The sequence below is a fragment of the Somniosus microcephalus genome, chromosome 9 (assembly GCF_052327205.1).
Source record: "Somniosus microcephalus isolate GS21.2 chromosome 9, FLI_Smic_1.0, whole genome shotgun sequence".
NCBI lineage: Eukaryota > Metazoa > Chordata > Chondrichthyes > Squaliformes > Somniosidae > Somniosus > Somniosus microcephalus.
The window spans coordinates 33,967,350-33,983,766 of NC_140995.1; the positions used below are offsets into that span (position 1 = coordinate 33,967,350).

The 16,417-nt window shown below is 44.0% G+C and overlaps 1 protein-coding gene across 18 annotated transcripts in view; it reads left to right on the forward strand.

The window, feature by feature from the left end:
- Positions 1–16,417, forward strand: part of mlip (muscular LMNA-interacting protein) — a 224,656-nt gene that overhangs the window by 15,273 nt on the left and 192,966 nt on the right. For all 18 annotated transcript variants that reach the window (XM_085996506.1, XM_085996503.1, XM_085996504.1 and 15 more), the window contains exon 2: positions 6,823–6,876. In XM_085996506.1, coding sequence (XP_085852632.1) covers positions 6,823–6,876 — 54 coding nt within the window. The remainder of the gene's footprint in view (positions 1–6,822; positions 6,877–16,417) is intronic.

Here is a 16,417-nt window from a genome sequence, read left to right on the forward strand (position 1 = left end):
AACAAAGTGCCGAAGTTTTGGAGAAGGAGATGCGGTCCTTACCAGGAATTTCAGTTATGGACCAAAGTGGATTCCTGGCTTCATCGACTCAATGACAGGTCCAGTATCATACAAGGTCATGTTGGGAGATGGTAGGGTAGTACGCAGACATGTAGATCAGATACTTCCCAGACAAGGGGAAATTGAAATGAAGGTTCAAGATGCAATGACTGAAGACAGGGTTGCTCCCAGTTATCCAAGTGCATCTGTGGTGCCACCACCAGGGACAGAGACAATTCCACAGGAACCTATTCATCAAGAGGAAACCATCGTTGCAGAGTCAGATACTCTGAGCACTGCTCAGGAGCAGCTGGTGGCTTCACCACAAACAAGCAGGGACTTTACTGTTAGACGTTCACAAAGGCCTCGCAAGCCACCAGAGAGATTGATACTGAACTGTTAGATTCGTCAAGTATGGAACATGATGAATGGAGACTCCTTATGTGACCCTCAGGAATGGTTGTTTGTTAAGAAATTCATACTGAAATCTTAAGGGAGGAGGGATATAGTAATCTGGGATGTTATGATTAAAGTTATCCACCAGGTGGTGTTGTAGCCAATGCTGCTGCTAAGGTCAGAGGTTTTGCTTCCTGTCAAGGGCAGCAAAAGGTGCAATGCCTGGATGCAAGCCTGCCTGGTTGTTTCGCAGTCGTTTAATTAAAGTACTCGTATTAATCCTAATATCTCGCCTGTTCGAGTCCTTGTCTCACTACATGGATTTATCACAAAGAGAGAGACATTTAAATGCTGGAGGCAGTTCAGAGAAGAGCCCTGAGGCTGGTCTCTCATATAAGTTCTAAGATATGAGGAAAGATGTGAAACCACAGCTTTTAATGTCTTGAGATGACACAACTGAACGGTGATTTTATAGGGATATAGAAGATAGTTAAGAGTATAGAAAAGGTAGATCTGGAAAATTCCTTCAAACTAACTTGCTCAAGCAGGACAAACTGGACTGTTTTCCTGCAGATTGACTTCAGTATCCATGTTAAAATTTGATAAGGACAGATAGCTTCCATTTTAACCATTTTTCAAATACTGTATGGAAATAAAGACAGAAATGTTCCTTTTTTCACATGGGACAAAATCTCTGCTTTGGCCACTCAAAGCAAAGAGTTGTATGTGCCAAACGAGCTCTTTCTTGAAATGCTTCTGTCACGCCCATTTAGTTATTTTGTTCCGTTTACTCCAACTGTTCCCAACCCACTCTGTACACAGTTCTTTGACTAAGAGGACATACCTGTTTTCAGGCCCAGTCACCAGAAGCTATGGTAAAACGGTATTTACTAACTTGTCCTTTAAATTTGTTTCTTTTCTTCCTTCATGGGCTGTGCCACATGTTCACAGGAAGCTCAGCTGAGATTGGGACTGATTGTGTGGCTTTCACAAGGTAGAACCTACATTGTTTCTTTTATATTGACTGGGGAAGGAGAGATCAGCCAGGTTACTGCTCCTGATTGCTATGATGCAAACATGCAGCGTTTGTCTGTATGTGTGTGTTGGAGATGAGCAAGATTGGGAAATTTTTAAAAACCAGCAAAAGATGACAAAAAAAATGATAGAGAGAAGATAGCTTATGAGAGTAAGCTGGCAAGAAATATAAAAACAGACAGTAAGAGCTTCTACAGATCTATAAAAAGGAAGGGAATAGCTAAAGTAAACGTTGGTCCCCTAGAGGATGAGTCTGGGGAATTAATAATGGGAAACAGGGAAATGGCAGAAATTTGAACAAATATTTTGTATCGGTCTTCACAGTAGAAGACACGAAAAGCATCCCAATAATGGATAATCAAGGGGCTATTGGGGTGGGGGGGGGGAACTTAAAACAATCACTATCACTAGAGAGAAAGTACTAGGCAAACTAATGGGACTAAAGGTGGACAAGTCCGCTGGGCCCAATGGCCTGCATCCTAGGGTCTTAAAAGAGGTGGCTGCAAAGATAGTGGATGCATTGGTTGTAATCTACCAAAATTCCCTGGATTCTGGAGAGGTCCCAGTGGACTGGAAAACCGTAAATGTAACGCCCCTATTTAAGAAAGGAGGGAGACAGAAAGCAGGCAACTATCCACCAGTTAGTCCAACATCTTTCATTGGGAAAATGCTGGAGTCCATCATTAAGGAAGTGGTAGCAGGACATTTAGAAAATCATAATATAGTCAAGCAGAGTCAGCGTGGTTTTATGAAAGGGAAATCATGCTTGACAAATTTGCTGGAGTTCTTTGAGGATGTAACGAGCTGGGTGGATGAAGGGGAACCAGTAGATGTCATGTATTTGGATTTCCAGAAGGCATTCGATAAGGTGCCACATAAAAGGTTACTACACAAGATAAGAGCTCACAGGGTTGGGGGTAATATATTAGCATGGATAGAGGATTGGCTAACTAACAGAAAACAGAGTCGGGATAAATGGGTCATTTTCAGCTTGGCAAACTGTAACTAGTGGGGGTGCTGCAGGGATCAGTGCTGGAGCCTCAACTATTTACAATCTATTAATGATTTGGATGAAGGGACTGAGTGTAATGTAGCCAAATTTGCTGATGATACAAAGATAGGTGGGAAAGCAAATTGTGTGGAGGAGGCAAATAATCTCCAAAGGGATAAAGATAGGTTAAGTGAGTGGGCAAAAAACTGGCAGATGGAGTTTAATGTGGGAAAATGCAAGGTTATCCACTTTGGTAGGAAAAATAAAAAAGCAAACTTTTATTTAAATAGGGAGAGATTACAAAATGCTGAGGTACAGAGGGATCTGGGGGTCCTTGTACATGAATCACAAAAAGTTAGCATGCAGGTACAGCAAGTAATTAGGAAGGCAAATGGAGTGTTGGCCTTTATTGCAAAGGGAATGGAGTATAAAAGTAGGGAAGTCCTGTTACAACTGTACAGGGCGTTGGTGAGACCACACCTGGAGTACTGTGTACAGTTCTGGTCTCCTTATTTAAGGAAGGATATACTTGTATTGGAGGCAGTTCAGAAAAGGTTCACAAGGTTGATTCCTGGGATGAAGGGGATGTCTTATGAAGATTGAGCAGGTTGGGCCTATACTCATTGGAGTTTAGAAGAATGAGAGGGGATCTTATTGAAACATATAAGATTCTGAAGGGGCTTGGCAGGGTAGATGTAGAGAGGATTTTTCCCCTCGTGGGGGAATCTAGAACTAGGGGGCATAATTTCAGAATAAGGGGGCACCCATTTAAATTGGAAATGAGGAGGAATTTCTTCTCTCAGGTCCTGAATCTTTGGAATTCTCTTCCCCAGAGAACTGTGGAGGCTGGGTCATTGAATATATTTAAGGTGGAGATTGACAGATTTTTGAATGGTAAGGGAGTCAAGGGTTATGGGGAGCGGGCAGGGAAGTGGAGTTGAGGCCAAGATCAGATCAGCCATGATCTTATTGAATGGCGGAGCAGGCTCGAGGGGCCAAATGACCTACTCCTGCTCCTACGTCTTATGTTCTTGAGGCTCAGTGTGAAGCGTCTCCCCTGATAACTAGCCTGCTGATACTCGGGGCCTGTAATTCCCAGTCTCCCGCTGTAACTGTGGTAGCAGAACCCCCCAAAAAACAGTGGTGAGCCAACATGACCAGGGTCTCACTATCCCGGTTCACTCACGAACAAAGACCATCTAGTCAAGGTACTGGGATTTTGCTGGCAATTGTGAAGCCATAGCACAATAGTGCCCTCAGAAGGGGAAGGTTCAAGAAAATTGGAATAAGACAATAAAGCACTACAGATTTGAAAGATAAAAGGCAGTGATTTGGATTACTTGGATACAGCTGTTCAAACACAGAGACATTAACCAATCCAATAGCTGTTATTCCTGATAAATTGTGCACTCTAGATAAACAAATATTCCATTAGGTGAGGGGAAGGAAAAAGTACCTACAGATTTTGGCCCAGAATTTGCTGAGAAAATAACGGCTGGTTAAATGCGCACGCTGTTATTAGTGTGTAAAAAATCCAGTAATTTGTGGCAAGGATAAGATACACCATGAGTTGCGAAGCGTTGCAAATTGCTCCGCCTTTGGCCTTGCACAAACGGAAACTTGCCATGAAACTCCCCATGAGTTTCAAGAAATTGCTGCAGTTGGGCTGTTAAAACAAATTAAATTCACCGCTGAAAGTAAGGGCTGGTACTTAATGACGTAAGGACCCTTTCAATGATGAGAGTGTGGCGGTACCACCGGTTGTACCTTACATAAAGACACATAATTCCCGTTAACTTACCTTACTGTATGTTTAACTTACCTTTTGGGGCCGTTGCCCTTTTAACTTAACTGTTGGTGCCATTGCCCCTTTAAGATGCACCCTAGCGCGCTGACGTCACGTCACGTACGACGTGACGTGCGTGTGGCAGCTGCCGGCCTGACTTGGCCTTCCAGGACGGCCGCCGGCACAGCCCGACCTAGCGTCTTCGGCCGCATCGGCCAGCCGACGGGAGTGACGCGATCTTCCGCTCCCGCAGCAAGCACCGGCACAGCCCGGCCTCGCGACTTCGGCCTCAACGGCCAGCGACGCAACGACGCGCATCACATGATGCCCTAAGCGCAGGAAACGCGAACAACGTGATGACGGCACAACACAAACGCGATGACGTCATCACGCTCTCCAAAGGACTGCGAACTCAGTCCTCGTGGAGTCCCCGCTGGGACAAGACCTACACCACGGTGCTCCTACAGTCAGCCATCTTACCTGCTATCTTACCTGCTGTAATTAGCCTGTTCCTGTAAATAAACAACTTATTTATAGTTCGTTGAAGTCAAACTCTCTTATTTAGTGGCGATCTACACGAACCGCTACAAGAGTTTTCTTCCTAAAATGCTACTCCACCTCCTAGGCCCAGAAAGGGAACAATTGAAACTGTGGAGTCTCACTCCTGCAGGTAGTAAATTGTTCCTCAATGATTTTAAAATTATTTTCTTTTTCTTATTTTTCCTTTCTGTCACTTTTTTCTATCTCTCTGAATCCAATCTTTCTTTGCCTCTCTTTGTTTCTCTTTCTGTATCCAAATAGACTCTAATTCACCCTATTTTCTTCTCCATCATTCCTCTGTTTCTTTCTCCATCCTTTAATCTCATTGGCTAAGGAGATAGACAGTTAGTCCCATTGTTCACCAAGGTCCAAGATTCCCCGTTGACCTCGCTGTTCCGTTATCAGCTCGCACTTCCAGCAATTTGCGGCGCAAACCTTATTTGAGCTGAAGGGCGAGGAAAAAAGTTCAACTTGCGACATGTCGCTAGATGCACCGCTCCAGCAAGTTCTGGGCTAAAGTCTTATCCAGCATTGTGCCTCCTTGTGAAGGATCACAGAATGACAGTGGCAATCATTGAGCAACGAGCCTTTTGGTTGGCTCTGAAGCAGGATGTGGGATATTGAGCGGCATTGCTTGGAGAGAGCGATAGAAAAATGAAAATTTGGAACAAATTAACAAACAATGCCAGTGATGACTTAGTTTGTGAGGGATATGAAACCTGACCAATGGTAACCACCGCCTAAATTAAACATTGGCCCAGAAATTCGGGTCTCCACGGGTGAGTACGCACTGGGTACTCACCCGTAAGCCCAATGGAAGTGCCGGTTTCGTGCATGCACTGCGCTTGCGCGGGAAACCAGCACTTCCGTTCCCCTGAAAGAAGGGGTTCAGAGGTGGAACGCGTGCGCAGGAGAGGCTGCGCGTGTGCATCGAACTTACGTTTTTTTTGCAGGTTTTCCCGGGAAGGTAAGTCTCCAGAAGTTAGACATGCAAAAAGCAGTCGCAAGGCTTGCTTTTTACAAGGTAAGTGGTGAATTAATTAATTAAAATTAAAAAATTTTTTCCACAGGTTTATTATTTTTAAATACTTTAAAGAAAGGTAAGTTTATTTTTAGCCCCGTTAGAAAATAAAATCATTTTTTTCAAAAATTTAAATTATTGTTTAAAATAGTTATTTCATGTAATTTATAGTTTATTTAAAAAATGTGATTTAAAAAAAAAATTATTTGAAGATTTAGTGATGTTTTGGGGCTTATAGTATTTATAAGTTTGACAGCTCTTCCTGTCAAACTTATGAATGAAGCATTCCCTGCTACCATTGGCTCTCCATGGCCCACGTGATCCCAGGGGACGCATCGAACTAACTGCGCTCCTGGGATACGCAAGCACTGCGCGCCGGCAGTTGGAGGAGGCCCAGGATCGCAATTCCACGCGGGCCCACAGCTCAATGGCTGGCGCGCAAGCTAAGTGCAGGTCGGGGGCTTGCACCCGCAGGAAGCCCCAGACCTGAAATTCTGGGCCATTGTGTACAAGTCACCTAGGCAATGATGTGTATTGTGACGATTAGGGTGTTAGTAATAAAGTAAGATGGGGAACATTTGACAGGCAAATTGTTAGAGAAAGTATATGTGACACAGGAAGTGCGATATTTAATATATAATTTTGACAACATCAGTAAAATGGATTTATTTATTTGACGTTTTTCTTACAGACACTTATAGGTATGACTGTATACATCTGTATGTGTATGGGAGGGTTTACGGATGCATTATCAGTAGTAGTATTGTCTAGTTGCTTTGCAGGAGAAATGCAGTGGTTACATCACAGATTTTGCTACTTAGCTGGACAGCTTGGCAGACTGCATCTTTTCCCTGGCTTAGCTCCCACCTCTCTCCTGTGAAACATGATCTCTGGCAGTCCCTGTGAAATTCAATGCAATAAAACATTCCACAGGGCAATAACAACTGGTGCTTCGGAAATTCCAGGCATAGTCATTCCTTACTTTGAACATTCTGTTTGTTTGTCACCTTATAGGATCCTATAATTAAAAAGCAGCAAACCCAAGAGTGTTCTGCGATGAAGTCAGTGGTAAGTGTTAATAAGAATCTACTTCAACTAACATTAACGTTTTAAAATATCGGATACTGTGGAGGCACAGGACTAGGTAACATTCTGAATGTGATACAGATCTTTCTGCAGCCGAACCCTGAGAGTGCAGCTGTTGACTGCCCCATAAATGCTATTGATCCTCCTGTGCTGGCTTATAGTATTCCAGATAAATTATGTTAGAGAGTTACTGCAGATAAATTTATCCTTAATATGTTATTTCTAATGCATTAATGCATAGCCGACTGAATCTCCCCATAACACACAGCTAAATCTAATATTAAATGCTAGAAATAAAATCAAATTATACACTTCCACCACGAGGCTTAGTAAAAACTTTATAACAGAATTGTAGTTGGTTTATGCAACAGTTTCACCCAAAGGAGTCTTTTTCCAAGCAAAGTGCATTGTCATGTGCTTCTTAACCCAATGCAGACCAGATCTGCAACTCAGTTAATTAATGTTGTAGCTAGGCTTCAGTTACTGTTGACATTTGTTACGAAAGTTAGGGTTACATACAAATTGAATATATAAAGAGGGACCATCCTGCAGCAGACTACTTTCGCTGCAGTTACGGCATTGTAATAACCATGTTGGAATTGATTCATTTAAACATTGTTCATCATGCGAGAGGGATTAGAAATATAAACAGCAGCTTAAGAAACTCCAAACGTTTCCATTCAAATCGGGATGATAGAATAACCACAGACCTAGCAGTTGTGGAAACTGATTACTATGTTAAATGGTGGATTTTGCAAAGGTAGCACTAATTGGATTGGCTTGTGTTCAGGCCATTGTTATTATAAATAACTGGTAGATTGCTGTGCCGTTGCACATGGATTTATGGAGTTTGGGCTAATACCTCTCTCCACAATGGCTTCTGGTGGGCACTGTTCAGTGCCGCTACTTTAGATTTCAGCCCAGTAGCCAACATTACCCAACATTGCAGCCTCAGCCAACTAAAAGCCTATCATCTCCTGTGAGCTTTACTCTTTTAATGGATGTTCTTTAATGGAACCTCTTGTAATAGTGGTTGATGAGTGGAAGCAGGTTTTTGCAGCAGTTTATAATTTACGTTATGCAAGGTCTTCCACCTTGCAATCTCTTTTGTAACCTTTTGAGTGTCATGGCCTTGCTAGTGCACACACCAGTTTTGTAAAATAATTGCTGCACGGTCTAGTTCACAATGCTAAGTAAATACTGGACAGAGACTTCACCACCAATCAAGTCCACTTAGTTTTGGCCTCTGCCTTGCCACCTCGCCCTCTTTAAAAACGCTCTTAAAACTCATCTTTCTGACCAAACTTTTGGACGCTCATCCTAAACTCTTCCTTCCTGGCTCAATTACTATTTGTGAAGCCCCTTGGGACGTTTTGTTACGTTAAAAGCACGAGGTAAGTACAAGTTGACGTAAGAAAACTACTAGGCACTTGGCCTGAGTATTAAACAAGGCTTTAATCAGCTGTTTTTCAACATGGAGATCGAGTTGTGTCCTTCACTAGTTCCTGTTAAAGAATGTCCTGAGCAAGCTGGGCCCATGCCCGAGTATTTATACTCTCCCTGGACAGCGCCACCAGCAGGCCGCCCAATATTATTTCATAAGTCATTTCCACATGAATGACAAGATTCATGTCACAAGTTATTGTGACAGATTTTCAGTGGGGAGATCAAAATTGTTAATCTTCTTAACATCATGTACTAAAGATGTAGAATGTACTGGCTTGTCAGCATATGCACTGACTGGCAGAAGTCACTGCCCAAAGCTAAATAACCCCACCATGTACAACTAAAGCAGCATAAATGATATTAAAAAAAAGCATATGCCATGGACTGATTTCAAAGCTGTAATTTGTCTTTGGGTTCAGAGCGATAAATTCATCAGGCTTCTCACTACCACTAGTGTCTTGAACCCCTTGATTGGATGCAACAACAACAACTTGTATTTATATAGTGCCTTTAACGTAGTAAAACATCCCAAGGCACTGCGCAGGAGTATTTTAAAACAACAAATTTGACACCGATCCACATAAGGATAAATTAGGGCAGGTGACCAAAAGCTTGGTCAAAGAGGTAGGTTTTAAGGAGCGTCTTAAAGGAGGAAAGAGAGGTAGAGAGGCGGAGAGGTTTAGGTAGGGAATTCCAGAGCTTGGGGCCGAGGCAACAGAAGGCACGGCCACCAAAGGTTGAGCGATTATAATCAGGGATGCTCAAGAGGGCAGAATTAGATGCCTGCTGTATATGACTCAGAACCTTCCCATTATCTTTTACCATGCTCCAATTTTATCTCCTCCTCTCCTGAAGGTGCTGACTGGTGCTGGGATACAGTTTCATTGGTTCTCACTGCCCTCTGGTACCTTGCTCAAGTGGTAATTCTTAATGCAAGCCCAAGACTGCCAGTCTTATAATGGGCAGCATCACAGCTGAGGCCAATCCTGCCATCATTTGATATTCAACGCACGTGTCTTTCTCATCGGAGTCACGGGATGACTGATGCTTTTTTCCTCTACCAAGTCCAGGAATGGTGAGGTCAATTGGAACACCCCATTGCTGCTCCAGCTGACCTTAGCTTACTATGTACAGACCAGAGATCAAACTTGGGACGTTCCCTTGATTATTGCATTTAAAATCTGCAGCACCTTCTCCAAAGCAAATAATTTCACAACAGGGGACTTAACCTCTTCTTTTGTCCAAATGAATAGTGAATTCCCATTTCAGCCTTTTTATCTATTGAGAAATCCAAGTGAAAGGCCAAGCTCATAGTGCAGGACTTGACCAAGATTGAAAAATGTGGGAGCGAAGATAAAGCAGATTGGAAGCTTTAAAAAAAAAATTGTTCACAGATGTGAGCAACAATGGCCAAGCTGTATTTATCCTCCATCCCCACTTGTCCTGAGAAGGTGGTGGTGGGCTTTATGGACCCTTAAACTGCTGTAGTCCCCGTGGCCCTTAAAATGGTACGAGATAGGGAATTCCAGGATTTTGACCCAGCAACAATGAAAGAATGGCAGTATATCTCCAAGTCAGGATGGTGTGTGAACTGGAGGGGTGCTTGCAGGTGATGGTGTTCTCACAGTACCAGAACTCGATAGACTCTGGAACAGTACCCATGGATTGGAGGGTAGCTAATGTTACCCCACTATTCAAAAAAGGTGGTAGAGAAAAAGCGGGGAATTATAGACCGGTAAGCCTGACATCGGTAGTGGGGAAAATGCTAGAGTCCATTATAAAAGATGTAATAGCAGAGCACTTGGAAAGCAATGACAGGATCGGACAAAGTCAACATGGATTTACAAAAGATAAATCATGCTTGATTAATCTACTGAAATTTTTTGAGGATGTAACTGGTAAAATAGATAAGGGAGAACCAGTGGATGTGGTGTATTTGGACTTTCAGAAGGCTTTCGATAAGGTCCCACATAAGAGATTAGTGTGCAAAATTAAGGCACATGGGATTGGGGGCAAGGTATTGACTTGGATAGAGAACTGGTTAGCGGACAGAAAGCAGAGAGTTGGAATAAACGGGTTGTTTTCCGAGTGGCAGGCAGTGACTAGTGGGGTACCGCAAGGATCGGTCCTAGGGCCCCAGCTGTTCACAATATATATTAATGATCTGGACGAGGGAATTGGATGTAATATCTCCAAATTTGCAGATGACACAAAGCTGGGTGGGAGGGTATGCTGTGAGGAGGATGTCGTGAAACTCCAGTATGATTTGGACAGGTTGGGTGATTGGGCAGAAACATGGCAAATGCACTATAATGTGGATAAATGTGAGGTTATCCACTTTGGTGGCAAAAACAGGAAGGCAGATTATTATTTGAATGGCAATAGATTGGGAGAAGGGGAAGTGCAAAGAGACCTGGGTGTTCTTGTGCACCAGTCGCTGAAGGTAAGCATGCAGGTGCAGCAGGCGGTTAAGAAGGCAAATGGTATGTTGGCCTTCGTAGCAAGAGGGTTCGAGTACAGGAACAAGGATGTCTTGCTACAGTTGTACAGGGCCTTGGTGAGACCGCACCTTGAGTATTGTGTGCAGTTTTGGTCGCCTTACCTGAGGAAGGACGTTCTTGCCATGGAAGGAGTGCAGCGAAGATTCACCAGGCTGATACCTGGGATGACAGGAATGACGTATGAGGAGAGATTGTGTCGATTGGGCTTATACTCACTGGAGTTTAGAAGCTTGAGAAGTGATCTCATCGAAACCTATAAAATTCTGTCAGGCCTGGACAGACTAGATGCAGGAAGAATGTTTCTGATGGCCGGGGAGTCCAGAACCAGGGGTCATAGCCTAAGGATAAGGGGTAAGCCATTTAGGATTGAAATGAGGAGGAATTTCTTCACCCAGAGAGTGGTGAACCTGTGGAATTCTCTGCCACAGAGGGCGGTGGAGGCCAGTTCATTAAATATATTCAAGAAAGAGTTGGATATATTTCTTAAGGCTAAAGGGATCAAGGGATATGGGGAGAAGGCAGGGACAGGGTACTGAATTTGGATGATCAGCCATGATCTCATTGAATGGCGGAGCAGGCTCGAGGGGCCGAATGGCCTACTCCTGCTCCTATCTTCTATGTTTCTATATTGCTGTCTTGGTGGTTGTGGGGTTGGGAGGTGCTATCAAAGTAAGCTTAGGGAGTTGCTGCAGTGCATCATGTATAGATAGTATATACTATCGACACAGTATGTTGGTTACGAAAAGGCAGATATTGAGTAAAGTGGCAGCGGCACTGGTTATGCAGACTGCTCTGTCCTGGATGGCATTGAGCTTCTTGAGTTTTGTTGCAATTGCCCCCATCCAGGTGAATGGCCAGTATTCCAGTCCACTTCTCACTTGACCCTTGTAGATGGTGGAGAGGCTTTGACAGGTCAGGAGGTGAGCCACTTTTCAGAGAGTACCCAGGCTTTGCCTTGCTCTTGTAGCCATGCAGCTGACATGGCTGGTACAGTTCGATCACGATTGACTCCCAGATAATTGATTGTTCCGTAAAGGTCAGGGAGAGATGGTTGGAATTTCTCTTGCTGGAGATGGTCATTACTTGCCACTTGTGTGGCATAAATTTTACACACCAATGCAAGCTTAGATAGTCCTGCTGTAGGCTGGCCTGTGCTGCTTCATTACAGAAGGAGTTGTGAATGAAGCTGAACACTGGAATCATCAGTTCTACTCTACTATATTCCTGATGGGGTATGTTGGAGAGAAGGTCATTGATGAAGCAGCTGAATTTGGTTGAGTCAAGGTTGCTGCCCTAAGGATCTCTGGTAGTGATCCCCCAGAGCTGTGTTGATTGTTCTCTAACAACCGCAACCATCTTCCTATCAGGTTTGACTACAACCAGTGTGAAGTTAAGTGCCATTTTTAGGCTGTTGGGGCTCTTAGAAGGGGGCAGAAAAAGTGGAAGGGAAGAGTTACTCATGGGTGGTCCTTGGTGCTACTTGGTAGGCAGTTCAAAAGATTATGGTGGCAGCCTGGAAGTGTGCCATGAACCCTCCCTCTCGGCTGCAGGTGCCAGACATCTACAAGCAGATGTAGAAAAGGTGACAAAAATGCAAGAGAATAAAGAGGGAAACTGACCCAAATATTCCCACGAAAACAAAGTTTCAAAAAAACTAACAGAATTCAAAAGCCAGCTGATTGGAGTGACGTGTCCTATCCTCATACAGGTTCAAAAGTCAGAAAGGTGGTTGTGGAATAGTTCCTTTGAATGCTAGAATATTAACTGACAGCTTGACCCATTCTTTCTGGTTAGTGTAGAGGCAAAGCATAATAATAGTCTATCCTTTGTCACTTCCCAGTGGTGATTGTGTGAGCCATTGGCTATGGCTTTGCACAGGCTGACCTACCTCATCGTCTTGGCTGTAGGAGGTTTCATTTAAGCAATAAATAACCTGAGTGGAGAACATCGCGCCATACAAGTGACCCCTACCCCACTGCTTTAAACAGGGATTGGGTGCATACCCCAAACTAAAGTGCCAGTGATTGGAGATTGGAAATTTGGCAAAATGGAAATTGCAATACTCCCCTCTCCCACCCAGTACTGACGTGCTCCTAAACTCCCTACATTACAACAGTGACAACGCTTCAAATAAAAAGTATTTCATTGGCTGTGAAGCACTTTGGGATGGCCTGAGGTCATGAAAGGTGCTACATAAATGCAAATTCTTTCTTAGTAAACTAAATCTGGATTGGTTGCATATCTCAACCAGTAGACTGTTCACTCCTACTAGCATGACTGATAACCCTCCAGCTAACATTCTAGCAATCAAAGATATCCCCTCAATAATACATCCACCAGACTAAAAGGATGTGATACATACCTTTACTGCTCCATCCCCACCTCCTATTGCCACGTCATTCCCCTTCAATTAGACCATCAGCAATCAAATACAATCCCACTGTTCGATACCAGGGTTTGGCTATGCACCTAATGCTAGGCCACTGTAGATCAGCTATATACCCTCAATCACTTGACCAGCAAGTACAATCATTTGTAACCAGTAATTACTCACAATGACAATTCTATAACCCTGACCATATTGACAAATATGTCTTCTAAATAATAAAAGGAACCTAAAATTAAAACAGAAAACAGCAGGTCAGGCAGGCAGCACCTGTGGAGAGAGAAACAGAGTTAACTGGAATAACTTTAACCCCCAAAAATGGGTAGGTTTGAGTCGGGTGAGAAATTAAAATTAAAAACATTTCAAACCTGACTCCAACCCGCCCACTTCCGCTTTTCTGGGAACTCCTCCTGCGATCTCGAACCCTCCCCTGATCACTATCCCCAAACCCCCCACGAGCTCTTCGATCCCCCCCCCCCGACGCAAACTCTCCCTAACTACTTCTCCACTGCGTTCTTCTGCTGCAGGCTTTCCCGCCCGACAAGCAACCAGCCTGTCAATCAGGCTGGCTGTTGGGCGGGAAACCTGGAGAAAAATGTGAAAGGTGCAGCACGTTCGGGAAACCCGTACTTCTGGGATTCCCGTCCATACCTCCTTTCCCCCGCTCCGAACGCGCGGCTCCGTGAGTATCAGGCCAATGTTTCAGGTCGACGACCTTTCATCAGAACAGAACAGAATAAAAGAACCTGCTTTTCCCAGCCACAGTGGTAGGAACTTTTTGTGGAAAAATTAACTGGTGCCAGGAAAATGAACAGGAATATTTTGCTGAATCTGGATATTAATGACTGAATTGGACTGCTAGGTTGAAATTCCCCTGTTTGGTGTCCACTTTTGAGGTTGGGTGCTCATCCTCTACTTAAGTTTGGTTCATTTCTTCACAAGTCGAACCTGGTAAACAATCGAATCCAAGGTCCAGTGTTGCTGTGGCATGTTGAGTGTGACATCTCATTTCTGTCCTGTTGCTGTGTCATAGATGGGCCTTGTCCACAATCCACCTTGTGGGCAAATACCTGATCTCATCCAGGTGATGGTACTGAATGGAGGCTAGGCGGATTCTACGCAAATGAAAGGAAAGTCAGTAGAAGTGCCCGCCTATATTTGGCTGACAGCTGGTTTTGGAGAAGCATGGCTGAGACCCGCCATCAATTTGCCAGGCAGTACTTAGCCAAAATGGTGCTGGCAATAGGAACCTAAATGGAGATGGGGAAAATAAATTTAAATAACGGACAGGAGATAAATCCACAACACAGCTCTGTAGCATTTATTAGTCTGGTGAACAGATTAAACTGCGTTATAGAAACATAGAAGATAGGAGCAGGAGTAGGCCATTCAGCCCCTCGAGCCTGCTCCGCCATTCAATGCGATCATGGCTGATCATCCAAATTCAGTACCCTGTCCCTGCTTTCTCCCCATATCCCTTGATCCCTTTAGCCTTAAGAAATATATCCAACTCCTTCTTGAATATATTTAATAAGTTGGCCTCAACTGCCTTCTGTGGTAGAGAATTCCACAGGTTCACCACTCTCTGGGTGAAGAAATTCCTCCTCATCTCTGTCCTAAATGGCTTACCCCTTATCCTTAGACTGTGACCCCTGGTTCTGGACTCCCCCGCCATCAGGAACATCCTTCCTGCATCTAGTCTGTCTAGTCCTGTAAGAATTTTATGCTTCAATGAGATCCCCTCTCATTCTTCTAAACTCTAGCGAATATAAGCCTAATCAACCCAATCTCTCTTCATACGTCATTCCTGCCATCCCAGTTATCAGTCTGGTGAATCTTCGCTGCACTCCCTCCATGGCAAAAACATCCTTCCTCAGATAAGGTGACCAAAACTGCACACAATACTCAAGGTGTGGTCTCACCAAGGCCCTGTACAACTGCAGCAAGACATCCTTACTCCTGTACTCGAATCCTCTCGCTATGAAGGCCAACATACCATTTGCCTTCTTAACTGCCTGCTGCACCTGCATGCTGACCTTCAGCAACTGGTGCACAAGGACACCCAGGTCTTGTTGCACTTCCCCTTTTCACAATCTATTGCCATTCAGATAATAATCTGTCTTCCTGTTTTTGCCACCAAAGTGGATAACCTCACATTTATCCACATTATACTGCATCTGCCATGCATCTGCCCAATCACCCAACCTGTCCAAATCATACTGGAGTTTCTCTGCATCCTCCTCACAGCACACACGCCCACCCAGCTTTGTGCCGTCTGCAGACTTGGAGATGATCACAGAAACCTCACAGTACAGATAGAGGCCAGTTTGGCCCATCGAGCCTGCACCGACACATATCCCACCCGATCCCCGTAACCCCTACACCAACACATATCCCACCCTATCCCTGTAACCCCACGTATTTAATCCCCCTAACACTTAAGGGTCAATTTTTATCATAGCCAATCAACCTAACCCGCACATCTTTGGACTGTGGGAGGAAACCGGAGCACCCGGAGAAAACCCACGCAAACACGGGGAGAATGTGCAAACTCCACACAGACAGTCACCCGAGGCCGGATTCGAACCCGGGTCCTTGGCGCTGTGAGGCAACAGTGCTAACCACTATGGCACCGTGCACATCTAGTTCCCTCGTCTAGATCATTAATATATATTGTGAATAGCTGGGGTCCTAGCACCGATCCCTGCGGTACCCCACTAGTCACTGCCTGCCACTCGGAAAAAGACCCGTTTATTCCAACTTTTTGCTTCCTGTCTGCCAACCAGTTCTCTATTCAAGTCAGTACCTTACCCCAATCCCATGTGCTTTAACTTTGCACGCCAATCTCTTATGCAGGACCTTATTGAAAGCCTTTTGAAAGTCCAAATACACCACATCCACTGGTTCTCCCTTATCTATTCTACCAGTAACATCCTCAAAAAATTCCAGTAGTTTAGTCAAGCACGATTTACCTTTTGTAAATCCATGTTGACTTGGTTATCCTGTAAGTGTTGCTGTTGTTCTCAACGTAACCTTAGGCCCATTTAAGCTGTTTACAGATACGAGTTATAAATAGAGGGGTGATAATACTATAAATAGCCGCATAATTGAAATGAGCTGATTATTTACAAGAGACAACATTTCAAGTGAGTCTTTTGTCAGGACCATGTTATATTACCCTCATATAGTA